Genomic DNA, 27,693 nt, shown 5'->3' on the forward strand with positions numbered 1-27,693 from the left:
GTGTCGCATGCACTCACTCCTCACATTCGCACTAGCGCCGCTGCGAGTGTCCCTCGACGTTAGCACCGCCCAGTCCCAAGTCTCCCTCCGGCGCTACCGTCGCGCATTCCGCCAGCGCTAGCACCGCCCCACTTGTGGCACTCGTCCAGTTTGCACATGTGCATGCGTTCGCTCAGGGCCCATTTTTGCATGCGCACGCACTTGCACGTGGCCCATTGGTGCGGGCGCAGGGACGCGTAACCGTGCCTGTCTCCTTTTCCAGGCCACCAAACCAAAAAGGTCGGGGACCTTCTAGTTCAGGGGTCTTCAAACTCGGCCCTTTTGTGACTCATGGACTTCAAGTCCCAGAATTCCTCAGCCAGCATGCCTGGCTGAGGAATTCTGGGACTTGAAGTCCATGAGTCACAAAAGGGCCGAGTTTGAAGACCCCTGTTCTAGTTCAACCCCCAACTCAGGCAGGAGACCCTATACCATTTCAGACCAATGTTTGTCCAGTCTCTTCTTTAAAATCTCCAGTGTTGGAGCACCCATAATTTCTGGAGGCGAGTCGTTCCACTGGTTAATTGTTCCCACGGTCAGGAAATTCCTCCGTAGTTCTAGGTTGTCTCCTTGACTAGCTTCTTCTTGTCCTGCCTTCGGGGGCTTTGGAGAATAGCTTGACCGCCTCTTCTTTGGGGCAGCCCCTCAAATATTGGAAGATGCTATCATGTCAGCCCTGGTCCTTGTCTTCTTAAACTAGACATATCCAATTAATGCTTCATATGTTTTAGCCTCCAGCCCTGATCATTTTTGTTGCGCTTTGCGGAACGGCGTGCCTCCAAAGGTTGTGGGTACCTCCACCACTGGAGGTTTTTAAGAAGAGATTGGACAGCCATTTGTCTAAAATGGTGTTAATGTCTCCTGTTTGAGCAGGGGGCTGGACTAGAAGACCTCCAAGGTCCCTTCCAACTCCGGTGTTATCGACTTTTCTCCTTCTCATTGGCAGACCTGGCGCTTCCAGACGCTGATAGGACCCCCAACGCGACGATGCCAGCTTGCCAGTCCATTTACTTCAACGACTGCCTGTCCATGAGCCGGTGCCGGGCAGCCTGCCAGTCGGTGGGCGCCTGGCGCTACCGCTGGTTTCACAGCGCCTGTTGCCAATGCTTGGGGCCGGACTGCCAGGGCTATGGAGGTGCCCACGCCAATTGCTCCAACTGCCAGGATTGAACGGAGGAGGGTCTTTCTTGTTGCTTGGCGCGCAGAGCGTTTGCGTCCCCTGCACTATTCTGCACAGCTCCCTGCAAACCGCATGCAGCTTTTATTGCTTTCTCTTCCAAGCCCAAATATTTTCGGCAGCGAGAACGAGCTTATGGACTTTTAAGGGGCCTGGAGGACCCCAGCCCAGTCTTTCTTTCTGCAGTTGGGGTGGGGTGTGTGTGTGTGGGGGGGGTCCATCTGTCCTGGGACCTCCCCTTGGACATTTTTCCTTCCTTTCTTCTCCCCACCCACCCCCAACCTCCCAGTTTTGCTGAAATCAGCTGTCATCAGCCCTGTGCACGAATCCTCAAATCCCTCCTTTTAATGATGTCTTTGTAGCCTTTTGTAGTAATAAATAAACAGAATGGGGGAAAACAGCCTTGCCTGAAGGTATTAGAGGCACAAAATTGGCATGAAAGCAAATGTTGCACACCGTCCATCGAGGATCTGTCGTCTGTCGAACCTGGATAGGATTTTGCTTTGCCAGAGTAAATTCAAGGGAGGGTTAGAGGTAGTTTGCGTATGGAGTTTCTGGGTTTAGTGAGTTGTGTGAACCTGACCCAATGGCTGTCATCATAGTTAAAACAGTTAAAAGGAGCTTACTGAGCAGAGATGCCCGTGGGGGGAGGGGACGAAATGGAGGGTGCCATCTTGACTTTTTTGACTTCCTCACATAGAGCTCGAAGCTAATGGAGGAACGGGAGACAATGAGTGAAAGCTACGAGGTGTACGGGTTGTACGGATGTAAATTGTTTCCTCTGGATTCATTCTAACGGCTTTAGAAACACTGACCTCTAGATCGGGTGTCTCCAAACCTGGCAACTTGAAGACTGGTGGACTTCAGTTCCCACAATTCCTCAGCCAGTCATGCTGGCTAGGGAATTCTGGGAGTTGAAGTCCACCAGTCTTCGAGTTCCTCAGCGTGGCTGGCTGAGGAATTCTGGGAGCTGAAGTCCACCAGTCCTCAAGTTCCTCAGCGTGGCTGGCTGAGGAATTCTGGGAGTTGAAGTCCACCAGTCCTCGAGTTCCTCAGCGTGGCTGGCTGAGGAATTCTGGGAGTTGAAGTCCACCAGTCCTCGAGTTCCTCAGCGTGGCTGGCTGAGGAATTCTGGGAGTTGAAGTCCACCAGTCGAGTTCCTCAGCATGGCTGGCTGAGGAATTCTGGGAATTGAAGTCCACCAGTCTTCGAGTTCCTCAGCGTGGCTGGCTGAGGAATTCTGGGAGTTGAAGTCCACCAGTCCTCGAGTTCCTCAGCGTGGCTGGCTGAGGAATTCTGGGAGTTGAAGTCCACCAGTCCTCGAGTTCCTCAGCGTGGCTGGCTGAGGAATTCTGGGAGTTGAAGTCTACCAGTCCTCGAGTTCCTCAGCGTGGCTGGCTGAGGAATTCTGGGAGTTGAAGTCCACCAGTCCTCGAGTTCCTCAGTGTGGCTGGCTGAGGAACTCTGGGAGTTGAGGTCCAGTAGTCTTCAAGTTGCCCAGTGTGGAGACCCCTGCACTAGACCAATATTTCTTAAATGCAGACTTCAACTCCCAGAATTCCCCAGCCAGTCTGCCCATTATGGTCCTATTTCGAGATGGTCACAAAACAGATCGTCCATGTGACTGACCTGATTTTACATCCTTTTTGCAATGGTCATTAAGCAAATGCCACAGTTAAGCAAGTATTGTTCACTATGGAGCATTTTGCCCTAAGCCAGAAGTAAGATACCTGTGTTTGTCAAAAATGTCATAAAACACAGTGAAATGATTACGGCACATCACAAACAGCTGTAAATGCAGGATGGTTGCCAAATGCAGTGCATGGTCCTCAATGGAACCGCATCTACATGGAGGGAAGTGTGTAGCGGGGTGCCCCAGGGCTCTGTTCTGGGCCCAGTGCTCTTCAACATCTTCATCGACGATTTGAATGAAGGGATAGATGGGGAACTCATCAAATTTGCAGACGACACCAAGCTGGCAGGAATAGCCAACACTCCAGAAGACAGGCTTAAGATACAGGAGAATCTGGACAGACTTGAACACTGGGCACTATCTAACAAAATGAAATTCAATTGTGAAAAAAGTAAGGTTCTACATTTAGGCAGGATAAATCAAACGCACAGGAATAGTATAGGGGGTATCTTGCTCAAGAGTAGCAACTGTGAGAGGGATCTCGGAGTCCTGGTGGACAATCCCTTAAATAGGAGCCAGCCGTGTGCTGCAGCTGCCAAAAAGGCCAACACAGTGCTAGGCTGCATTAACGGAGGGATAGAATCAAGATCAGGTGAGGTGTTACTACCACTTTACAATGCCTTGGTAAGGCCACACCTGGAATACAGCATCCAGTTTTGGTCACCACGATGTAAAAAAGATGTTGAGACTCTAGAAAGAGTGCAGAGAAGAGCAACGAAAATGATTAGGGGACTGGAGGCTAAAACATACAAGGAACGGCTGCTGGAATTGGGTATGTGTAGTTTAATGAAGAGAAGGATGAGGGGAGCCATGACAGCAGTCTTCCAATATCTCAGGGGCTGCCCCAAAGAAGAGGGAGTCAAGCTATCCTCCAAAGCGCCTGAAGGCAGGACAAGAAGCAACGGATAGAAACTAGTCAAGGAGAGAAGCAACCTAGAACTAAGGAGAAACTTCCTGACAGTTAGAACAATTAACCAGTGGAACAACTTGCCACCAGAAGTTGTGGGTGCTCCATCACTGGAGGTTCTTATGTAGAGATCGGGCAACCATTTGTCTGAAATGGTACAGGGATTCCTGCCTGAGCAGGGGGTTGGACTAGATGACCTCCAAGGTCCCTTCCAACTTATTATTATTATTATTATTATTATTATTATTATTATTATTATTATTATTATTATTCCAACTTGCGCCCACGTGACCAGAGGGGCAGCCATTGGAACTGTCGCTAAGAAACAGGTCACGAGGACTACCTCTTTTTATACTTCTGAACGGGTATAAAATCCGTTCTTCATAAACCTCATTGGGGAAAAGGTGCAAACCACACCTTTGTTAAATGACAAGATATACAAGTCTATCTGCTGTTGAAATTGGTCAGCCATGGTTTATGGCTTCTTTCTCCCCCCCCCCCCTCCTGTTTTAGACCACCTGAACAAGTGAGTTTTCTTGGCAGCTATTTTTTTTGAATGTGGTTTGCCATTGCTTCCTTCCTAGGGCTGAGAGCGATTGACTGGCCCAAGATCACCCGGTTGGCTGTGTGCCACCGATGTGACTCTATAACTCTGCTCTCCCAGTTCTTAGCCTGATAATTTACCACTTTTTACTGGTAAGAGTGCGTCTGAAACCAACAATCGGAGTTTGCGTAGTAAACTACGGCTTAGAGGAAAACGTGAGAATTTGGCAACCAAGGAGGAGGAGGAGGAGGAGAACTCTGGAACTTCTGAAATGGTATAGGGCAGGGGTAGGCAACCTTGGCTCTTTTATGACTCGTGGACTTCAACTCCCAGAATTCCTGAGCCAGCATAGCTGGCTCAGGAATTCTGGGAGTTGAAGTCCACGAGTCATAAAAGAGCCGAGGTTGCCTACCCCTGGTATAGGGTTTCCTGCCTTAGCAGGGGGTTGGACTAGATGACCTCCAAGGTCCCTTCCAACTTATTATTATTATTATTCTCCGTTGTAAAAGTTGCCTCGAAGGAAGCAAAAGAAGAGAAACGCGACCGCAGTCCCGGGTTCGCCTCTCTAAAACCCGTTCATTCAGCTCCTCGCTTAACCCGGGGACCCTATTGCACGGCCGAAGCGGAGGGAACGGCCACGTTCCGACGACCCGCGAAACCCCCCCCCCCCCGAGTTCCCCAACCCCGCTTTAGCTTGGCCCCGCCATCCCGGGAAGCCACGGCTGTCAAGAAGGGACTAGGTAGGGAGGGAGAAGGCCACCCCGCCCGCTGCCCGCCCTGAGCGTTCTGGAACGTGTGAAGCCACAATGAGCGGAGGGGAAGCCCTCTGAGCACGTGCAGAGCGCTTGAACCGTCCCGAGCCTCCCCTGCTGCCGGCGCTCGGGGCTCTTCCGGCCAATGGTAACCAGCCCAGCCTCTCCCGCGCCCCGGCAGCCAGCGCCTCCTCGCCAGGCGGAGAGCCCGGAGCTCGGCCGAGCGGGTGAGTGGCCGGGGCCGCTTCTCCTCCTCTCCGCCCGCTCGCTCGCTCGCTCTCCTCTTCCGGCTTTCGCCTTTTCTCCTTAGCCAGGCCGGCTTCCTCCTTGCCCTTTGTTCCTCTGCCCCGAAGGGGTCTCCCGATGCGGGCTGGGCAGCTTTGCGGGCAAAGGGAGCGGGGGACTGGAAAGAGAAGCTTTGAGCAAGCGGGCGAGTCCCGAGGCCGTGGAACATGGGCCCTGGGGCTAAGAGCCCGGGGGTGCTAGCGGCGGACAAAGAAGGCGGCGGCAGGGAAGGAAGAGGAAAGGCAAGGCCGGGCGGGGCGGGGGGGGGGAGGAAAAGGAAGCCGGAGGCAGAGTTGAGCAGAGCCCCCCCCCCGCCTCACCGCTTCTCTCTTTCGTGGTGGGGAGGGGGCAGTTGGGGGGGTCTGCCGGTGGTCCCAAGTTGGGGAGCCGAGGAGGGTTCGGTCCCAAAGAGGGAAACAGTTCGTAGACCGGCGTGGTTGGCCGCAACAGGTTCCCTCTGCCCGGGACGGCCCTTTGCAGCTGCTTCCAGTACATTATCATCATCATCATCATCATCATCATCATAAAAATAAATAAATAAATAATAATAATAATAATAATAATAATAATAATAATAATAATAATAATAATAATAATAATAATAATAATAATAATAATAGTTGGAAGGGACCTTAGAGGTCATCTAGTCCAACCCCCTGCTCAGGCAGGAAACCCTACACCATTTCAGACAAATGGCTGTCCAGTCTCTTCTTAAAAACTTCCAGTGTTGGAGCATTCACCGCTTTTGGAGGCAGGTAGTTCTACTGGTGAATTGTTCTAACTGTCAGGAAGTTTCTCCTTAGTTCTAGGTTGCTTATCACAGCACCGACTCAACACTCAACCGCCCTAGGCTAAGAGTGGCATTCCTCACCGAGGACTAGCTCCTTAAGCGTCCAGTCCTCCGCGAAAGCCCCTGCTGGTTTGTTTTAGCAGCAGGCAGGCAGGCAGGAGGAGGAGGACCCCCATCCCGAAAGGAAGGGATGGGTAGAAGCCACGTGTGTGTGTGTGTGTGTGTGTGTTTGTGTGTGTGTGTGTGTGCCAGAGGGCAGCTCTGCCCCACGACAGAGAGGGCACCGGGTGGGCTGGCATGGAGGCAAGAGAGGGATGAACCTGTTCAGGGGAGCCCTTAAAGTGGGGGGGGGGAAGCAGTGGAGAAGAAGCCATCTTGGGACACGCACAGCCACTTTCTGGCTGTGCCCACTTTTCTCGAAGTTTATTTATTTATTTATTTATTTTAATCCCATTTATATCCCGCCTTTCTCCGAAGACTCAGGGCGGCTTACAATCTAAGAAGCACAAATCAATGTGCTTAGCAATAGCCTTCATTCTGTGTATATGCCTGCTTAGTAGGGCTTTCAGGGGCCCCCCCCCAAGCGGCATTATTACAAAGTCAGCTTATTGCCCCCAACAGGAAAGAGCCTCGCGCAAAAAAAAAAAAAAAAAAGCGGACGGGGGGGGGGCAAAAAAACGATCTTAACACTTGCTCGTCGAGGGATCCGGCGCAGCGCCTTGGCGGTAGTAAGCATCTTTCCCTTGCCAAAGGGAGTAACTGCAACCTGCTCACTGCCGGGTGGGATGGATGCTTAACCCGTTAGGGCAGGGGGTAGGCAAACCTCGGCTCTTTTATGACTCGTGGACTTCAACTCCCAGAATTCCTGAGTCAGCTCTGCTGACTCAGGAATTCTGGGAGTTGAAGTCCACGAGTCATAAAAGAGCCGAGGTTTGCCTACCCCCTGCGTTAGGGACAAAGCGCCGGCTTTACGCAGGGAGTAGTGTCTGGCCTCCCCGTTGTGTTCGTCTTCCCGGCTCCACTGGGAAGCAGCTGCTGCACAATTATTAAAAAAAACCCCCCATTTTACAGAAAGCCCTTTATTGCAGCCGGGGGGGGGGTGGGGGGGTCTGAGAGCGGGGAGACTAGAAAGAGTGGGGTTGGCACCAAGCGGCAAACAAAGGTCTGTCGGTTAACTCTGGCCTTTTTCCATCCAACCTCGGGGTGGAAACGATCTCGGCTTGTTTTTGACTTGTTTTCTAAACTTTGCCACGAAAACAAAAAAACAAAACGCAAAAGGCGGCTTCGCCTCCTTTTGGGAGGCGATGTTTCACTTTTAACGTTTAGCTTTGGGGCTTTCAATTGAATGAATTGCTTTACGTTTGTTTTCACTTTTGTATTGTATGGTTTTCGTTGCCCTGTAAACCGCCCCGAGTCCTATGGGGGAATAGGGCGGTATAGAAGTCAAACGAAATAAATAAATACAATAAATAAGTTGGCCTTTAAAAAAAAAAATAAAGAGTTAGGAAGGATTTTAAGGAAGGCGAACCGGGGAAGCAAAAGACGGAGGAGGAAAAAAAGAAAAAGAAAAAAAAGCCCCCCCCCTGGGAAAGGAAACATTATTTTATTTATTTTATTATATTTGTATACCGCCCTTCTCCCGAAGGACTCAGGGCGGTGAACAGGGCATATATAAAAGTACAAATACAAAAATTAAAAAGAATTAAATAGTAGCCCAACTAAAACAATCAATAATAATATAAAAATCCCCATTAAACCCCCCCCCCAAGCTAGGTCCCTAGCAGCCTCTCTCTCTCCCCCCCCCCCCGCCCCATCCCTTAAAGAGGCAGTTTCCCTTGGCGTGAGAAACTCCGCCTTCTGTTTCCCGGCGTGCCTTGCAGGGAATAGGAAAGAAGGAAGGAAGGAAACTCCCGAGGTGGGAGGGGAAAAAAAGTAAGTACAGCGTCCAGAATTCAGTGAAGAGATTTTAAGACAGGGGGGGGAGAGGGAAGGCGGGAAGGGAAGGCCGCTGAAGAAGCCTTGGAATGGGGGGGGGGACCCACAAACAAAGGGTTACAGAGGACGTGAGGCTGGAAAACGAGAGAGTGTTTACATCTGTCATCATTCCAGAGATTGGTGTAGGATAGTTCCCATAGATAAATAGATAGATGATAGATAGATAGATAGATAGATAGATAGATAGATAGATAGATAGCTTTTTTTGTAAAAGAAAAAGGTGCCAGAACTCACACATGTCATACAACTCGCCTTGCCTACCCTACAAGGTTCCATCCAAAAAAGGTGCCGGAACTCCATTCTGAGCGTTCTATGAGAAAAAAAGCCCTAGATAGATAGATAGATAGATAGATAGATAGATAGATAGATAGATAGATAGATAGATAGATAGATAGATAGATAGATAGATAGATAGCTTTTTTTGTAAAAGAAAAAGGTGCCAGAACTCACACATGTCATACAACTCGCCTTGCCTACCCTACAAGGTTCCATCCAAAAAAGGTGCCGGAACTCCATTCTGAGCGTTCTATGAGAAAAAAAGCCCTAGATAGATAGATAGATAGATAGATAGATAGATAGATAGATAGATAGATAGATAGATAGATAGATAGATAGATAGGTGGGTGGGTGGGTGGGTGGGTGGGTGGGTGGGTGGGTGGGTGGATAGATAGATAGATAGATAGATAGATAGATAGATAGATAGATAGATAGATAGATAGATAGATAGATAGATAGATGATAGATAGATAGATAGATAGATAATAGATGATAGATAGATAGATAGATAGATAGATAGATAGATAGATAGATAGATAGATAGATAGATAGATAGATAGATAGATAGATAGATAGATAGATAGATAGATGGCTTTTTTGTCATAGAACGCTCAGAACAGAGTTCCGGCACCTTTTTGGGATGCAACCTTGTAGGGTAGGCAAGGCAGGTTGTATGACATGTGTGAGTTCCGGCACCTTTTTCTTTTACAAAAAAAGCACTGGATAGATAGATAGATAGATAGATAGATAGATAGATAGATAGATAGGGGGGCTGCGATGGAGCAGTTTTCCCCATGAATTTTGACTTCAGGCACCTCATTTCCTCCTGTCGTTTAAACCGGCGTTAATTGCCCCGTTCTTTCCATATTATCTGCTTACGAAGTTGAAGCCATCTGTTTTCCACCGCTATTAAAGGGAAATGGGCTCTTCAGTCTGATTAGCACAATGGGCTTTGGCGCTGCCTTTTGTTTCGATTTATTACCTCTCCCGGGTTTAAAAAGTTGCTGGGTTGTATAAATTACCAAGCTTTGAAACACCACCGTCAGTTCCTCCAGATAGACTTTCCAGATTAAAAAAAAAAAAGACTCCCACAAATTTCGGTGGAGGCACAGAGCATGCCAGTAGGTGGGTGGAAGTTGGCTTTTTAGCAAACTTGCGAAGAGTTAAGCTGGAACTCGAACACTTTCCCATCCTTTTGTATAACAGAATTGAAATAAGAGACCCTAGTTCATCTGCGTACTAAGCCATCGTTTGATTAACCAAGGTCCAGTAAGCCAAAAGAGAAGCTGTACTTTATAAGCTACTGTACATTGAACGGTCCATACTTCGTGTTCAAGCCAAAACCACTCACATTTTAGCTTGGGCCAATGAGAAATCTCAGGTATTCTGAGATTAAAAATGGTTGGTGCACAGAAATGTTTTTTTTTTGATCCAGAAACCCGATAGGATAATGATTATATATTCTAGTTAATAAGCGGGAGTTTAACTACAGTTTTCCCAGTTCACCTGAGCTGGGAGATTCTTGGCCAAGTAAAACATGATATTTTGCAGATCCATATGAAAAGAAGAGAAGGGCCAGGTCTTTTTAGTCTGACACAGAGACCAAAATAAGTAGGAAATGCACTGTTGGAGAAGAGGCTCTGTTCGTGCAGAGAAGTAAGCAATTTGTGATGTTGAGGCGCTGGCCCAGGGTCTGGATGGGGCCACCTTGGACAATTAAGAGATTCACGTGACAAGGTGCTTCTCTGTATCTCCTTCCCTCCTGATCCAGCCCGTAGAAGCCTGGGTCTGGGCGCGCTGTCCCCTTTCTGACCAGCGATAGTTTTCTGTGTTTTTTATGGGAGAGCAGTCAGATAATGTGAGCCGTAAGTTGTGGACTGAAGTTGTAGTGTCCGGGTGCTGGGTCGTGACCAGAGATAAAAATGGAGTTGAGGTATTAGGTAAAGGTTCCCCCGCACACGCGTGCTAGTCGTTTCCGACTCTAGGGGCCGGTGCTCATCTCCGTTTCAAAGCCGAAGAGCCGGCGCTTGTCCGAGGACGTCTCCGTGGTCATGTGGCCAGCATGACTAGATGCCAAAGGCGCACAAAATGCTGTTACCTTCCCACCGGAGTGGTCCCTATTTTTCTACTTGCATTTTTACGTGCTTTTGAACTGCTAGGTTGGCAGAAGCTGGGACGAGTAACAGGCGCTCACTCTGCTACGCGGCACTCGGGATTCGACCCGCCAAACTGCCAACCTTCAGATCGACAAGCTCAGCGTCCTAACCCACTGAGCCACTGCGTCCCTTTTTGAGGCATTAAATATCTCCAAAAATCGTGCTTGCCCTTTTCTCTCTGGAAGTCTCTGCTTTCTCCTTGTCTCGTTTATTTACTACTTAACGTTGCTGCCTCTTTTTATGTCTTCTCCTACGACTTATTGCATTTGGGGCTCTTTCCCTTTTTCTTTTCTCCTCTGCTCCAGCTCTTCTGAAAAGCCGCGGCTGATTCCCAAAGAGAGGAGACTTCTCGACCCCCCCGCAGCCATGCCCTCCAATAAGGACGCCTCTGGCTGCCTCGGCTCACCGCCAGGTTTGATCTGCTTGCCGCCCATCTCCGAGGACCTCCAGCTGGTGTGGACCCAGGCGGCCCAGACTAGCGACCTTGACGGTAACCAGCACCTGCTGCAGACTTTCAGCTACTTCCCCTATCCCAGCCTTTCTGACCTGGCTTTGCTCTGCCTGCGTCACGGCCTGCACATGGAGAAGGTGAAGGCTTGGTTCATGGCGCAGCGGCTGCGCTGCGGCATCAGCTGGAGCGCCGAGGAGATCGAAGAGACGCGGGCTCGCCTCATCTACCACCAGGACCAACTTCACTTTAGTTGCCTGCTGGCTGGCAGCGAGGGCAACTACTGGCCCCAAATGTGCAAAAGCCCTTCGTACCACCAGCTGGCTCCCCACTCTCTGCACTACTCCAGTAAATATCCAGAGAACCAGCAACCTCTAGTAACCTCCTTAAATCACTGTAGTACGGCTCAAGGAACAAAAGAACTCGGGACGGTCACTCAGGACATTTGGAAACTGCAGGAAAATGACTCGTCCCACTATAAGAAACCTCAGGAAAATTTTGAACATTCAGGGATTGTTGTGAATTTCCAAAATGCCAAAGAGACAGTCTCCGGTGCTTATCCGCCCATCACAACCATGGGCTTGGATTATAATCTCCAGGATTCCCACACGATGGCCTGGAGCTTCCCCGCAGCCTCCCAACCGCCAGCCGAGTCCATCGCGCCTGCGGTTAATGGTGGGCACCACCCGATGATTCTCCCACTGGGTTCTTCGGTTAAAGTTGCCCCATCCTCCTCTAAAGTTGCAGCCGGCGTTGCGGACCGTCAGAACCATCAGCCCTCTGTTAGTGACCAGCAGACTCCTTTGCCAGAGGTTTTACGGAAGCCTAGGCGGAAGACGAAGGAACAGCTGGATCTGTTAAAGTCCTTCTTCCTTCATCGGCAGTGGGCCAGGCGAGAGGACTATCACCAGTTGGAGAAGGTAACCGGGCTGCCGCGAGCGGAGATCATCCAGTGGTTTGGAGACACACGCTACGCCCTGAAACATGGTCAGCTGAAATGGTTCCGGGACAATGCAGGGCAGAGTCCAGAGCCTGCTTCCTCGGGACCTCCTCCGCAGCCGTGCGCCAATCCTCCGGACGCAAGCCCCCTGGAGCGGTATTGGGCCGCCCACCCACAGCTGCAGGAGAGTGACTTGCCGACGCTCTGCCATAAATCGGGAATGAGTACCGAGCAAGTGTTGGAGTGGTTTCGCTCGCACTTGCCGGCGCCCTGCGAGGTCGAGGTGTGTCTGGGGGAAGACGACGAGGTGGACGAGGAGGTGGCAGCGGCCATGATAAAGGCGGAAGATGAAGACTATGATGAGGATGAGGATGTGGAAGACGAGGAAGAAGAAGACTGAAGGACTTTTTTGGGTGGATGCTGGAGGTTTTGGACTTCTCCAACGAGCAGGTGGAAGGATCGGTGAGAGAGAGCAGTGAATCCCGGGAGCCAGGCTTCTGCTCCAGCCATTTCCTGCTGTTAGCCGGGACCCACGTCACTCATGTTCTAGAATGTTTTTTTTTTCCCTTTGAGCCTCTGAATTTTAAAAACAAAAATAGTTTTGTTTCCATTCATTGTTTACCAAGGCAGAATCACCGTGGGTATAAAGGTGGGGTTTCCAACGCTTTAGATGCGAGTGGCCATAATCTGAATCCCTTCGGCAAATCTGCTGGGTCTCGAAACGATTTATTTGATAAAGCTTCAATCGGTTGATTGCATTTTTCAGTTTCGTATTGTTTCCTCGAGAGTTTTTCCTCAATCATTACAAGTTTGTTGTCTAGGTCACTAAACCCCGAAGCCCAACAATTGCCTGATTTTGTTACCTTTTCTAAGGCTTGGAATACAAATATTTTTCATTGATGCTTGGCTGTCCCTGTCTTGATTCTGTTTGTTCCGATTCATTTATTTATTTTTATTCAAGTTTAAAAATTGGATTGTTCGTTAGCAGTTGCAGAGATATGGCAACGCCACTCTTTTCAAAATCCTATGAAAGTCATACATAAGATTTGACTGGTCAAAGCTCACACACCCAACTAAATTTCATTTTCCTGAGTAATCAAACAGTTAAAGTAATTGTTTGCTTGCAGGGCTTATGTTTTGTTTTATAAGCCAGTTCTTTGAAATCGAAGAAAAGTAGAAGACAGACTTAAGGCTAACTTTCCTGTTTTCATGCCTTCAAAATATGTCGGGACTAAAAAAAAAAATGTTAGTTTTTAGACTGGTACCTAAGATGGTGATTGTAGATATCATGTTCAAATGGATATTTTGTCATTTATTTCCATTTTCAATCTCTTTTTTTAAAAAAAATTTTGGCATGACTTCTAATATCTGGTCTTTATCATGTGACTTTCATATCATTTTGCTTAGTTGTACTGTTTTCTTTGTCCCGTTAGTGCCTTGATTCACCAGTTTCCCCCATCATCCAGTTTTTCCATTTGGGTCATATATCTCGGTCTGTACTAGTTGGTTGATGTAGTGAATTGAATGCCAGTTAGAGATAGCGTAAGATAAAAAGAGTGGCCTCTTGCAAAAGAACTGCAAACGCTCCTAAATGCTTGGTTTCTTCATTTGTCAAACTGTCATTATCCCCAGACTGACGGGAAAATAAACCCATACCTTCTGAGAATAGCTTTTGAGATTATTTTGAAAGAAAAGAGGAATTTGGAAGTTTGTGAAAGTATTGAGAGGTAGGAGACTAGACAGAGACTAACCATTTGTACTTTGAAAAGAATCTATTTATTAAATATCATTTTCATTTTTTTTAAAAGTAGAATCTCTACAGAAATAGCCTCTGCCTCTCCAGGCAAGAGAATTTAAAAGTACTGAAAGAAGCTAATCAACCTGAGATAAAGAGAAAATGGTACATAGATTATAATACTGTACTTAGTGAAATGTTCAAAGGCTGTAACTTGTCCAGGATAGAACTGAGCAGAATAATAATTTGATTTGTGGACTGGTTACTTAATAAATTGAATGAGTTAATAGATGATTCTGTTCAGTAAATTATATCTTGTCTTTTCCCTCTTTCTAAGGATAGTCTTTTTTAAGGTGTATCTGTTTCATTTCAATCTGGGAAACAATGTTGGTTGCAAATACAATAATCATATATTATGTGCAACCTGAATCAAATTGTTTGAATATTTCAACTGGGAAGTACACAAAGGATTTTAGCTCAGAGAACATACAACATAATGCATTTTCTTCTTAGCAAATCTAGTCACACAGTAAGATGGGAGCTAGGACTCGCAGGTTACTTAACAGGCTATATCTGACAGTTAAAACACTATGTATCAATAATACTACTGCAGAGTTCACCAGCTAGTTTTAGCCATTTTCCTCAAAGATTTATAGGAATTTATTTTAAAATTATGTCACATATGCTAAGTGCCATAAATATACTTTGCCTTGTATAATAATTTTTATTTATTTACTACGATGCATATACCAGTTGGCTTCAAGCAACGGTGAATGGCTTATTTCAAGTCACAAAAAATATTCAAATAGAATTTTAATCAAAACAATGTCTCCTAATGGCATCACTCAATTATTAATGGATTGTTTTTTAATCAGGCTCAAATATCCAAAGAATTTATGCTGCAGGAAATCTGCACAGAAGAGTCTGCCTTGCATCTGACATTAGGATGATGTTTAAGAGAAGAGCTGCTTTGGTCATCCCCATTATTGCTGATGGATTTGGCTGATGGATGAATACCTGGGGAAAAGTGCAATTAACTAGTTGCATGGAGCCAGTCTTCTCACTTTAGTATTGTATTAAATTCTGATCACCATTTAGTTTGCTCAGCAAAATTATATTCTAATTTCCGATAATGGTAAGTAATGAATTTCTAACATACTACAAATTCAATTTAACAGAAAACACGGGAAATGAGAAAAAATTGGGACTTTGTTCCTTTGGATGCTACCATTAAGACTACTAGCATGTAAAGCTGGGACTTAAAACAAATTCTGATGCTAAAACAAATTTATTTTAGCAGCCAAATTTTCAAATATCATTGCATCTTACTGGCAAGGATGGCGAAAACTAGAGTTGGAGTGGGGGCATAGAGGACAGCCATAATTTCACCTGGATATGGATTACATTCATCGTCTTTCACAAAGCTGTGTGATGTAACATATGAAAGGGTGAGAATGAAGAATCCAGGTAGGTCTCACTTACCTGCGGGGAAAGGATGGTGTAGAGTGAGGTGTGAATCCCAGCTACGAAGGACAGGAAAAAGAAAAGCAATTGAAATGGATGAGGCTTTTCTTAGCACTAACTACCTGTCTACAATCTGACTTTTACCTGGAGGGGGTGCAGTCTTTCAGCATTGTGTTGGCCAGGCACAGAAGCACCTGTTGGATCTGTAAAACAAAAGCAATAGGAAACTGAACAAGAGGGCAAGTTCTATGGGAATTGAAGGGCTATCTTAACACCTTAGTCAGTTTTGGCACTTTTGCACTTCGTGCTAAGCCTCAGTTTGTCTAACCATTCTAGAATACATAATGTCAGGGTTAAAATTGCACAATATACTTTGGACAGGCTGGTGATGTCACAGGGCTTTCCTAGGAAAAAAGGAGAGTAGGACAAAGTTTTAAAAGTTACTTAAAAGAAAATAAGAGTATAGCTGATGTGATTATTCCTTGTGTATGGTTCCCCTTCTGTTACTTTACGCAGTACTGTTCAGTGACAACTTTTTTGGGGGGGTCACTCAAGCCAACTCCAATGCTTTGGGATTCTCCTGTAGCTACTGGGCCTTAGATGTTAACGATTTGTAAATAACACCGGTTATTTACAAATGGTTATAACCCAAGTTCATGCAAGAAGCTAGACTGCAACCGAAAGTAGTGCATTTACCGCACGAAAACAATACGGCATAAACATATATTAGCCAAAGAGGAACTCTTTCCTCACCAGGAAAGATGCTGAGGTTGAAGTATGGAGTCTCCTGTGGCTGCCCAGGGTTGTTAGCACTCCGACTTAATCTCGCCATCGGAGTTTGAAGACTGAATAAGTTGAAACTGGGCGTATGAGAAGTGGAAGGAGAGGCCCTAAAAAGGAGGAAGGAAAGAAGAGCGACAGAAGTCCTGATTATTGTGGGAGACAACGCTAAATGTTTTAACCGACACTGTATAACTATATGTAAGCAGCACTATCATCAAGGCCCCCCCCCACTCCCCTGCTTTTCTGACTCACCTATGGAATAAGCTCTGCGTGGAGGCTGAAGACGGAGTGGCTGCCAAATAGAGCGTAAAGTGAATACATGAAGTGAATGGTGGAGAGCACGCGGAAAGGTGATAGGAAGTTTAAGGATAGCCATGTGGGGAAAGGGTATCTTAAGGTGAGTAGATCAAACAGAAATCATTCACGACAAGAGGAGGAATCTGGTTTCACAACAAATTCTGTTCCAAATAATAAGCTGTGAAAAAGGATGCTTGTCTGTAGAAATCATACCCTGCCTGGAAGATTCTTGGATTTTATTTCCTTTGGCTCTGTGTCGCCCAGAATCTAAATATGGCAGAAATTTACTGTTTGTTGACAGTTTACACTTCTTACCATTCGCAGAGACCGCCGGGGTCAGTCTGGGGGCTCTCGTGGCATGCTGAATAAAGGGGAGAAAGGTTTAAAGGGAGTTTTTCATTTATTTTATCTCATTTGTATAGTGACTCGGAGCAGCGTTCAACCAAGCTAAGAACTATGTAAAAATCATGACAAACATATTAAGAACTATGAAAAACAAAGCCCATATGGAAATACACTTTAACAGATGAAGGGGTGTTTTAAGGGAGCAAAAGTACTAAAAGGGCAACAATTAAAATATTCAGAAACGCCTTAGAGCTAACATTATTAATTGTTCCTAGTTGCAGATAAACCAGTTTGGGGCGTTCAGGATTCCCCAGTGAAACCTCCTTTTTAACCAAATTACTGCTAAGGAAACAGTGGTTCTGGCCACGCCACGTAGAGCGAAGCAGAACTAAGAGTCCAGAATGTTTTGTGTCCAAAGACAGCTTTTCATTTGGGCAGATGGTATCGGTGGAATTTCATGCTCGAAACTACTTCAGATAACCGCAGGGAACAAAAGCAGTCTTGTCCGTTGTTTCCCTTTCCTGGGAAAAGAAAAGCAGTGGCAGAAACTAACCTGCCAGCTTGGTAGGTGGCTGACTCTGGAAGACATGGAATCCACGGAAGATGAGCGGCTGCGAAAGAGGCAACAAGGAGCTGTCACTACAACAACTGAAAGCTAATCTGCAATTGGATGCACGGTACACTTAGGTGGATTTTTAAGTGTATAATAATCAGATTTTGCTGTAAGGGAGCTGGACTGAAGGGACCATAGTCGCAGCAAGAAGATTCTAAGACAGACATGTCAAACACAAGGCCTGGGGGCCGGATCCGACCCGCGAAGTGGTTTCATGCGGCCCACGAAGCCATCCTGGAAACAGTGAGGGAACAGCCCCCACTGCCTTGGCCCTGGCCCAGAGACGCTCAGATCTGTCCCACTCCTGCCCAGGCCCCCATAGGCACCCTTGATGCCAACGATGTAGAGCTGGCCACGCCCACCCAGTAGGCCACACACACTCTAGCCACGCCCACCCAGTAGGCCACGCCCACCCAGTAGGCCATGCCCACCCGGCCCCCTGAGGGCAACCGCAATGCTGATGCGGCCATCAATGAAATTGACTTTGACACCCCTGTTCTAAGATATGGAATGAAGTGCTGACACTCCATTCCATATCTTAGATAGAATATGCATATTCTAAGTCGCTGAACAGTCAGCCACTTGTCTGAAAATAGTATAGGGCAATGATGGCGAACCTTTTAGAGACCAAGTGCCCAAACTGCAACCCAAAACCACTTACGTATTGTCGGGTGCTGGGTGGGTGTGGCCCATTGGGTGGCGTGGCCCATTGGGTGGCATGGCCCATTTTGTGGGTGTGGCCCATTGGGTTGCGTGGCCCATTGGGTGGGTGTGGCCCATTGGGTGGCATGGCCCATTTTGTGGGTGTGGCCCATTGGGTGGCGTGGCCCATTGGGTGGGTGTGGCCCATTGAGTGGCGTGGCCCATTGGGTGGGTGTGGCCCATTGGGTGGCATGGCCCATTGGGTGGGTGTGACTGGTGTGGTAATGGCAGACTGGGTGGGACTAAAAAGTTCAATCAATTCCAACTTTCCGAGATCTTTTTTTTCCCCGCGAGAAGTTGAAATTGATTGATTGAACCTTTTTTTTTTGCGCACGGCGGCGGAGGCCTAAAGCTAAAAGGTTTTGTAAAACCCAGCTGAAGGCTCAGGACTGGGGCGACAGCGCGCGTGCCCACAGAGAGGGGGGCTCTGCATGCCACCTGCCACAGGTTTGCCACCACGGGTATAGGGTCTCTTGCTTGAGCACGGGGTTGGACTAGAAGGCCTCCAAGGTCCCTTCCAGCTCTCTTGCATTCTGTATTCTGATTTTTCAAAGAAAACACTGCTTCTTCTTTTCAAATCTGAGCAAGTTACTAAACTTTACGCAATCTTTCAGGATCTGGAGCACATTTAGAATAGTGGCTGTCATGGAAGACTTAGCCAAAATACCCTTTGCCAGAAAACAAACTTATCTCTTTGGGATATTTTCACCATCCAACTGGGATTTCTGTGTGGACCCAAGCTACCTCTGTAAAAGGTATACGAGAATGTAGCATTTTTGCTAGCTTTTTGTTTTTTTACAAAAACTGTCCAAGGAGTTTTTGATAAAAACTATTAATAGTGTAAATCACCCCTAGCTTAGAAAAAAAAAACCACACGTTTACCTGACTACCTCACTGGAGCGCTGGAAAATTGGTTGCGGTGTAACTGCAAAGTATGAGATAAGTTATAGTCATAGTTAACTCTGCTAGACATAATGTTGGGCTGAGATATGAAGAAATCTTATACTTGGATATATCTGTCCATAACCTACATTGCCCTCAGAGATCCATTCCCTATATTTCTGTCCATGCAAATATCTAAAGGTAAAGGTTCCCCCACACATGCGTGCTAGTCGTTTCCGACTCTAGGGGGCGGTGCTCGTCTCCGTTTCAAAGCCGAAGAGCCAGCGCTTGTCCGAGGACGTCTCCGTGGTCATGTGGCCGCCATGACTAGACGCCGAAGGCGCACGGAACGCTGTTACCTTCCCACCGTAGTGGTCCCTATTGTTCTACTTGCATTTTTACGTGCTTTCGAACTGCTAGGTTGGCAGAAGCTGGGATGAGTGACAGGCGCTCGCTCTGTTACGCGGCACTCGGGATTCGACCCGCCAAACTGCCGACCTTCTGATCGACAAGCTCAGCGTCCTCACCCACTGAGCCACCGCGTCCCTGCAAATTTACCTGCAAATATCTACACGTACACAAAATATTACCCTGAACCCAGTGAAGTGATTCAAGACCCTTAATCTCTCTTACCTGTCTGTGATGGAGGGGTGATGGCAACCGGCCTTGGGGTGCTGTTTTGGCATCAAATCAAAATGAGTTTGATTAGTTAGGACAACTCTTTCCCCACCCAGCCACCCCCTTTTTCTTCGTCCTGTGTTTTCAGTGCTGGCCTATGGCTCAAGACCAAGCTCCCTCATTTCTGCCATGAAGATCTCTTATTGTACTGCCTCTACTTCATGGGCTGCCGATCCTGATTAATGTTTCCAAGGGGCCGAACAGACATACTGACCTGCTGCCTTGGTGGTGTCTGGGAAAAGCCTGTTGGGAGAAGAGGGTTAGGGTTTGGGGTTAGCAGCTGGGCCCCTAAGGTGCAAAAGTTTTTGATTTGCTCTCTCCTTCCCGGCAAACCAGAAGAGCAGAAGTCATTGCTGCCAGCAGAGGGTGACAAGAAACCAAATAAGGGAAAATACTGTTTCCAACAAACTTCTTACCTTCAGGTTGAAGTATTTCTTCTTCAGCTCCCTGTTTTCCTTCTGTACAGCCTCTAGTTCTCTACGTATGGAAGTGGCAGGCAGGAGAAACAGAAAGCGGGGTGATAATAATATGCCTTGATGGTTTAGAGCCCACGAGAGAACACTTCAGCAGTGATGAGAATAAAGGTAGGAGGGACGCGCAAGCTATTTGTTTCACTTCACGAATTATCAGCATGCTTTAACATTTAATGGCTGATATCAGAAGACAGCAGTAGCCTGGAGTCTTCTTTAGAAAAGCATATAATCTTATTTGCTTGCCACAGTTTTTAATCTCCCTCAAAAATAAAACAAGTACCGGTATTTCTTCCCTCCCCTCCCCCTGCCCCGCAACACCAATTAGGACAACCGAAGGCTGTTTCCGACCTACTCAGTAACTTTCTTCTGATGAAGAGGAGAGAGAGGAAAGAATAGCTTTGTGGATATGTGAACGGGAAAAAAAGTTTTAAGTATTTTATGTAAACAGCCCAGAGTGGGAGGTTGACCTAAGAAGTCACCATGGACCTTTGAACAATTGGTAATGTTATTAACTGAGAGACAATATGAAACTGAGATCTTGTAAAGTTAATCATATTAACTTTACTAATCCCTACAGATAAAACTAACAGGCTGTAGTCACAAAGTATGCCACGCAGGTAAATGAAAGACCTAGCGACTGTATTTGCACAACCTGTTAACCTTACTTTGAATCTTAGTCAGGTTCTCTTTCTGGCTTACGGTACTGTATGAAGCAGTTTATTTGGGTAATGTACAGCGTGTTCGGTGTATTACATGACCCCAGAAATAGGATAATTCAGTGGCGTAGCGTGGGTTGTCAGCACCCGGGGCAAGGCAAGTAATTTGCGCCCCTTTCAGCGTGCCTGGTCTGGTCTGGTGTGGTTCTCTCCCGCGCTCAGCGCTACGCTGGGCGGCCGCTGCACTGTCCCTCCCCCAGATAGTCCCTCGCTCTCTCTCCGCACCGCACCGCACGCCTGGCACCCCCCCTCCACAGTGGGTGGCGACCCGGCGGCTCGGATCGGATTCGCACAGCCAGCACTGCAGTGAGAGAGAGTGAGCCAGGCAGGGGCAGAGAGCTGCGAGTGCGAGCGCGCCCCCCCAGATGTTGCGCCCGGTGCGGCCGGCCCCCCCTGCACCCCCCACGCTACGCCACTGGGATAATTCAATATTCATGCTGGGTGGTGCAAAACGCATTTATACTGTTTTCCTCTGTTATATGAACACAACCTGCGTATCTCACTTTTCCTGGATAGTTAGTTTATGGAGAGCTTGTTGGAGTGCTCCTTCAGCTTTTGAAGCATTATTTTTATAGAAAGAGACCAGCAGATCCATCTGGCTCTTCTGGAATGTCCATACCTAGAAAAAAGACCAGAAGGCATGAGGGAAGTGGATTTCAAGGAAATTCAGCATCTGATCTGAGGTCTCCAACTCGTTTAGAGATACGTATAGGAAACAGCCGTCTAGGTACATCAATCAGAGTAGGAGACATCTCTTCTATATGGCTGGTACCGGACCAGTCCCTACAAATCACAGTAGCCTTTGTCATTCTGAATGTTATTCAAGTATAACTCCCACAAGTTTCTACTAAGATGGTCAATAGCAATGGCTGATGGGAAGACTGGTCCATCAACATCTTTCTTGGATTGGAAGGCCCTGCTTACTGTCATTCGTGTCTTGGTCTCCTCTTTTTTAGATCGCCACAATGTTGCTAAGAGTTGACAATCATCATTTGATGACAGGCAATCATTGTGCTGTATCTAGAGCAGACATGTCAAACACAAGGCCCAGGGGCCGGATCCGGCCCGCGAAGTGGTTTCATGTGGCCCACGAAGCCACCTTGGAAACAGTGAGGGAACGGCCCCCACTGCCTTGGCCCTGGCCCAGAGACCCTCCTTCTGCCAGAGACCCTCAGATCTGTCCCACTCCTGCCCAGGGCCCCATAGGCAGCCTTGATGAGAACGATGTAGAGCTGGCCACGCCCACCCAGCAGGCCATATGCACTCTAGCCACGCCCACCCAGTAGGCCATGCCCACCCTGGCCACACCCACCCGGCCCCCTTGAGGGCAACCGCAATGCTGATGCGGCCCTCGATGAAATTGAGTTTGACACCCCTGATCTAGAGCTACCCTCGCAGACCCTCTAGAAACTTCAGCTGAGAACTAACTTGGTCACCGGCTTCCTTCTGGTTACAGCTCAACTTTCTGGTTACAACACAATTTTTCTGGTTTTAAAGCCCTATGGGTCCTGTTATCTATGGGATCCCCTTCTCCAAGTGGCAGTAAGACTGTGGGCTCTTTCTGGATCTCATTTTCAGAAACCCAGAGATGAATCCTTGCAGCTGACTTCCTTTTTTTCTGGAGCACCATTTCTCCCAGGATCAGATTGGCTCCCACCCTTTTGTTGGGGGAAGCCTTGGAAAAAAATGTGTAATTATAGTCACCCTCTTGATAGGGATTGTATGTTGTTAATTTGGTTCCTTGGCAATACTGATGGTTTGTTTGCTTATTTATTACTGTTCTTTATGGTGTTTGCATTATTTTATAAGATGTTTGAATTAGAATTGGCACAGAACTGGCAGTAATGCACAGTGTCTATATAAAGGGCCCATATGGGCTGGAATGGAATGGGAGGGCGGGGCAAAGGCAAGGGACAAGGGGCAAAGTCCAGAGTCCAAAGGGTTGACTTTATTTGGTCAAGTGTGATTAGACACACAAGGAATTTGTTTCCAGTTGAAAGAGAGGTTATTCTCCAAAAAAACAAAAGACCTTGCTTTTCCAAAAAGTGCTGTGAGAGGGTGAGGTGCATGAGAGAACTTAACAATAGCCTGCATGTGGAACCCTAATTTTGGTGCCAGATTTTTTTTTAATATTCATGGTTTTAATAGGTATATTTATGATGTTGTCTTATATTACTGATGTTTTAATTGCTGGTTGGGAGCCGCCCGGAGTTTGATGTAACATGGGTGGGTGTATAAATATTTTAAATTAAATAATGACCACAGAGTCTCCAGCCCTGGAACTGAGTAGCTGAATAGAAGGACTAATCATTTAATAGCACTTTATATATTTACTTTAATATTCCATCCAGTCAGGGGTGTGATCTGTGTTCTTTGCTTGCAAGGCATATATTAGATAGAGCAAACAGTTCAGACTTTGTGTTCCTAAAGCTGTAAATGAACAAGATGATATGAACATTATCCAAATGGTGAGCTGAATGATAGCAAGGAATCTCACAACAGCTTAAAGTCTAACCAATTTATTATAGTATAAATTGTCTCAGATTACATTTCCTGGCTTTCCTTCTCAGTTACCCCCCAGAACTGTTTCTAAACCATGAGAAATTAAGAATTAACTTTTAGAATTAAAGAGGACCTCTAGGGGGGAAATAATCAATACTGTACAGAACTGCCTATTTGAATATCTGGCATGTGTATCATTTTCGCTTGAGAGTTTCGCTTGAGACAACTACATGCCTGATTTTTTTTTAAAAAGTATCTTATCAGAAATAAGTACTGTAACAACTGGTTACAGCTGAATCAGCGCATTAGGAAAACGTGCCATAACCCTCAAATCCCTTAAACATGAGAACAATAGAAACGCAGCAATTAAAATATTTATCCATCAGGATTTCTTAATCTTTTCTTGGGACTAAAAAAACCCCCCCTTCTCTCACTTTTTTCCCCAACTTTTGGAATCCCCTCCCATGTGGTTGGTGCTCACTTGTGTGTTATATTGCAGGGTTTTTTAACAGCAGATGGAGCCCTTTATTTTTCCCAGGGCATAAACAGTTTAAAGGAAGAGCCGTTTTATCACTGGTGTAATTAATTGTATAACACTGCCATTCTTTTATTTTTTTTGTAAACTGTACTAGGAGATTTCTATTTTAAGATGTGATGTATAAAGCGAGGCTTTTCAACCTTTTCACCCATTGTACCACTTTTAGGATATGGCAACATCTGAGTACCACCAGTCGCCTAGCGAGGGGTCAAAAACTCGATGACAAAAAAAAGAAGGAAAAAAGTGATGAAGTACAGGTAGTCCTCAACTTACAACAGTTCACTTAGTGACTGTTCGAAGTTACAATGGCACCGAAAAAAGGGCCCCCCGAACCACAGCCGAGCAAGACGCCTGCCTGCCCGCCCGGTGGCGCTCTTCCTCCTGTCCGAGGTCTTCATTGGCAGCGGGGATGGGGTGGGGGGGTGCCAAGGTATCACAGGTGGTACCCGTACCACTGGTTGAAAAGCCCTGGTATAAAGCATTCACGTGAATGAATGAAAATAATGCGATGTTATCTAAACCAGTATCTGCACATGTGTGTGCGCATCATTCTCGGGACTGAACTTCTGATGTTCTCTGAGTTTGCTTTTCTTCTCGCAGATCATGTTGCTGAGATGGCAAGGAGACTTATGTGATTACATGGAAAGTACATGGATTGCTGTTCTCAACCACCCTTGCTTTCTTTTAACCCCCTTGAGGCCAAACTTACATTATGAAAATCATTATCTTTCACTCTAGCATTTAAAGCAGGGGTGTCAAACTCAATTTCATTGAGGGCCACATCAGCATTGTGGTTGCCCTCGGGGGGCCGGGTGGGTATGGCCAGGGTGGGCGTGGCCTACTGGGTGGGCGCGGCTAGAGTGCGTATGGCCTACTGGGTGGGCATGGCCAGCTCTACATCGTTGGCATCAAGGGTGCCTATGGGGGCCTGGGCAGGAGTGGGACAGATCTGGGGGTCTCTGGCAGAAGGAGGGTCTCTGGGCCAGGGCCAAGGCAGCGGGGACCATTCCCTCACTGTTTCCAGTATGGCTTCAAGGGCCACATGAAACCACTTCGCAGGCCAGATCTGGCCACCGGGCCTTGTGTTTGACATGTCTGATTTAAAGCGTGTATTGAGCAAACATAAAAAGGAAGGGTGATTTGTCTTTTATCCAACTGCAAGATACCGGATTATCTTTTACCAGAAGCTCCTGTGAGGAATATTGAACACAAGGGAGCAGTTTTGCCCATTTTCTTGATCTAATGAAGAATCGTTTTAAACTTTGTTAAGTTCAATACAATTGTAAGAAAATAAATTAAAAACAGTTATTGAATGGATGTGCTCAGTGGGTTAGGACGCTGAGCTTGTCGATCAGAAGGTCGGCAGTTTGGCGGGTCGAATCCCGAGTGCCGCGTAGCAGAGTGAGCGCCTGTTACTTGTCCCAGCTTCTGCCAACCTAGCAGTTCGAAAGCACGTAAAAATGCAAGTAGAAAAATAGGGACCACTCCGGTGGGAAGGTAACAGCGTTCCGTGCGCCTTTGGTGTCTAGTCATGCCGGCCACATGACCACGGAGACATCCTCGGACAAGCGCTGGCTCTTTGGCTTTGAAACGGAGATGAGCACCGGCCCCTAGAGTCGGAAATGACTAGCACGCATGTGCGGGGGAACTTTTACCTTTACCTTTAGAATTAAATACAGATCCATTCCCGTCTTTAAAGGTTCCTCCCCCACTCTTCATTTGAGGGCTAGGCTATCTAGTTTAAGAGATGGGATTAGGATAAGGATTCTCATGTATTGCTGACTCTGCTGAAACCTCTTCTGATGATTAACTAGCTTGTCACAATATTTATCTGGCTCTTTTATCTAGATTTATTATTGTAATTAATTAGCTTTCTTGGCAAACGGGGACCACTATTACTACAGAATTAACCTTTCCCCAGATTGGTTATTAACCAGTCCTCTAGTGGACCTTGGATCATTCATCCGTTGTGTAATAGCTATTAAAAATGGAATAAAATATATCTTAATTTTAGGGGAAATTTTGTAGTTCATTCATCTTTTCTACAGGGGTGGACATGCCTCCCAACACTTTAAGTGGGTCAGAATAACTTCGGTATTGCATACCTGTTCTGATCACTGTTCCTCTTTTTAGCAACTAAAATCTATGAGAGCATAGCCCGAAATGGTTTCTTACCTGAGAGATATGAGCAATATAGCTGAGCGCTGTTTCGACAGGGTTTTTGAAAAACTTCTTTTCTTCTTGTTTCATCTGAAGGCCAGAAAAGCAGGCAAAGGGTAGATAAGGGTTCAATTCTTTATAACGTAAAAGGCCAAGCAAATTGAATTTTTCAGAGTTTATTTCATTGGTTGTATATCTGAAATATCACCTTTCCAATATCATTTCACCAGTTGAATTTATGTCTATCCAGCTACTCTGTCATTCTGAATTCTTGTGCATATGATTTTGATTTTTTACAGTTTTTATGTCATTATATTTTCTCCTGCTTTTCTTCCAAGGAGTTGAAGGTAATATACCGGTATGAAGAATACCACTTTTGGATCATTGAAAAACAGCAAGAAAAATATTCCGAAATAAGCAATTTTAAAAAAAATCATTTTTCTTCTCTCACCTAACTTTACACCTAACTTAAATAGATTCCGTGTAATTGAGTACACAACATTGACAGGCAGTATTTGAATACTTTTCTCCATAATATAATTGGGATACGTAATTGCCAGGTAGCTGAAATTATTTTTATAAATTAAAAGTACATAATAAATCATTCTCAATTTTTCAGTAAATGTATTTTGTTTGGTTTTTTATAAATTAATATTTATCCACTTTCTACTAATCTCAGAGCTCTATTAAACCCGTTGTTTAACACTCCAGTTAAATCCTGCTCACTATTTGGTTTTCTTGCTTCTTATAATTTAAATATTTGACACATTCACCCAATAGATTGGGGTACAAAGTCTGAGTTCAGAGACAACAAAAAAGAAAGAAAAAAAGAAATAAATCTTCCTTATAGAAACCAGAACTTACATTATCTTTTAGAGACAAATATTTGCAGCTTGTTCCACAAGAAGGGCATTTATCTAACAAGATTAAAATGTAAAATTGTTAATATGACACTGAAATATTTCATATATAATAATAATGCATGAAATGGCAAAATGGATGTTTTTTTCCTAAAATTAGCAAGTCAATTTTTGTTTAGATTCTCTTTATAAGGATTTTGGCTGATCTCTAAATGTGAAGGAGGGTTGGGGTTGGGTGGCACTTTGACAGGAAACCACCCCAAATCTCAGAGTTGTAGATCAATTTAGAATGTGGCAAAAACATCTGTACTGTTGCCAAGGAAATGACACAGAAGTGCCCAAGAGGTCATCATTGTAATTTCTTTGACTTTTACAGTACTCCTTTTGTGCTGGATGGCGTACACACACAAAAAAAGCCTGTAAAATACAAAAATCCATTTCATACTTACCTGTACCAGCACATTTTTGGCAAAAGATGTGTCCACAGCTAGTAACTGAGAAGTCAGATTTCTCTTGGCTGAAGCACTGATTGCAATGAAACCAATCCATGTTGAAAGGCAGAAAGGCTAGGTAGATTTTTCTCAGCTTCTGTTGTGAGTAAGGATGCGTCAAGACTGTTTTCTAAAAAGAATTGGAATTGAATTGGAATTTTTGCAGAGAAGAGAAAAAAAATGGTCATGATGTACGCTTTTGAGGATTAGAATTAAAAATAAAGGATTTTAGAGAAAATATAAACAATGCTGTAACCATAGGGCAAGAGGTTTTTTCTATTTATACCTCAGCAAAAGAAAATTGAAACTGACTTTTTATTTCTGCATTTTGGTCTTTGCTCTTCTTTCTTTCTTTTTATTCTAAATATATATTAGTTAGTTCTGTATTTAAAATTGGAATTTTATAAAAAAAAAGAATTGGATGGAAAAGGAGAATGGAAAGGTGACAGAAA

The 27,693-nt window shown here is 45.8% G+C and overlaps 3 protein-coding genes across 3 annotated transcripts in view; 2 read left to right on the forward strand and 1 right to left on the reverse strand.

The window, feature by feature from the left end:
* The window catches only part of LOC308677953 (twisted gastrulation protein homolog 1-A-like), a gene marked incomplete at its 3' end in the record, with an annotated part of 8,473 nt that extends 7,264 nt beyond the window's left edge, over nucleotides 1-1,209 (forward strand). The window contains exon 5 of the mRNA XM_081344677.1: nucleotides 986-1,209. Coding sequence (XP_081200803.1) covers nucleotides 986-1,209 — 224 coding nt within the window. The remainder of the gene's footprint in view (nucleotides 1-985) is intronic.
* Nucleotides 1,210-8,084: 6,875 nt separating this feature from the next.
* LOC308677940 (homeobox and leucine zipper protein Homez-like) lies at nucleotides 8,085-13,188 on the forward strand. The gene is made up of 2 exons (XM_081344661.1): nucleotides 8,085-8,119; nucleotides 10,920-13,188. Exon 2 carries the CDS (start codon nucleotides 10,981-10,983, stop codon nucleotides 12,400-12,402), a length of 1,422 nt encoding a protein of 473 aa, XP_081200787.1. The 5' UTR covers nucleotides 8,085-8,119; nucleotides 10,920-10,980; the 3' UTR covers nucleotides 12,403-13,188.
* A 1,864-nt stretch (nucleotides 13,189-15,052) lies between these two features.
* LOC308677870 (E3 ubiquitin-protein ligase RNF212B-like) lies at nucleotides 15,053-27,299 on the reverse strand (the record flags this gene model as incomplete). The annotated part of the gene is made up of 14 exons (XM_081344570.1): nucleotides 15,053-15,161; nucleotides 15,346-15,404; nucleotides 15,574-15,605; nucleotides 15,955-16,091; nucleotides 16,597-16,642; nucleotides 17,180-17,286; nucleotides 18,824-18,866; nucleotides 19,457-19,497; nucleotides 19,716-19,744; nucleotides 19,918-19,978; nucleotides 21,194-21,309; nucleotides 25,906-25,980; nucleotides 26,755-26,807; nucleotides 27,200-27,299. The coding sequence occupies 14 exons, from the start codon at nucleotides 27,297-27,299 to the stop codon at nucleotides 15,053-15,055; spliced, it is 1,008 nt and encodes a 335-aa protein (XP_081200696.1).
* Nucleotides 27,300-27,693: the final 394 nt, after the last annotated feature.

The sequence above is a fragment of the Vipera berus genome (assembly GCF_964194415.1).
Source record: "Vipera berus genome assembly, chromosome: Z".
Classification (NCBI taxonomy): Eukaryota; Metazoa; Chordata; class Lepidosauria; order Squamata; family Viperidae; genus Vipera; species Vipera berus.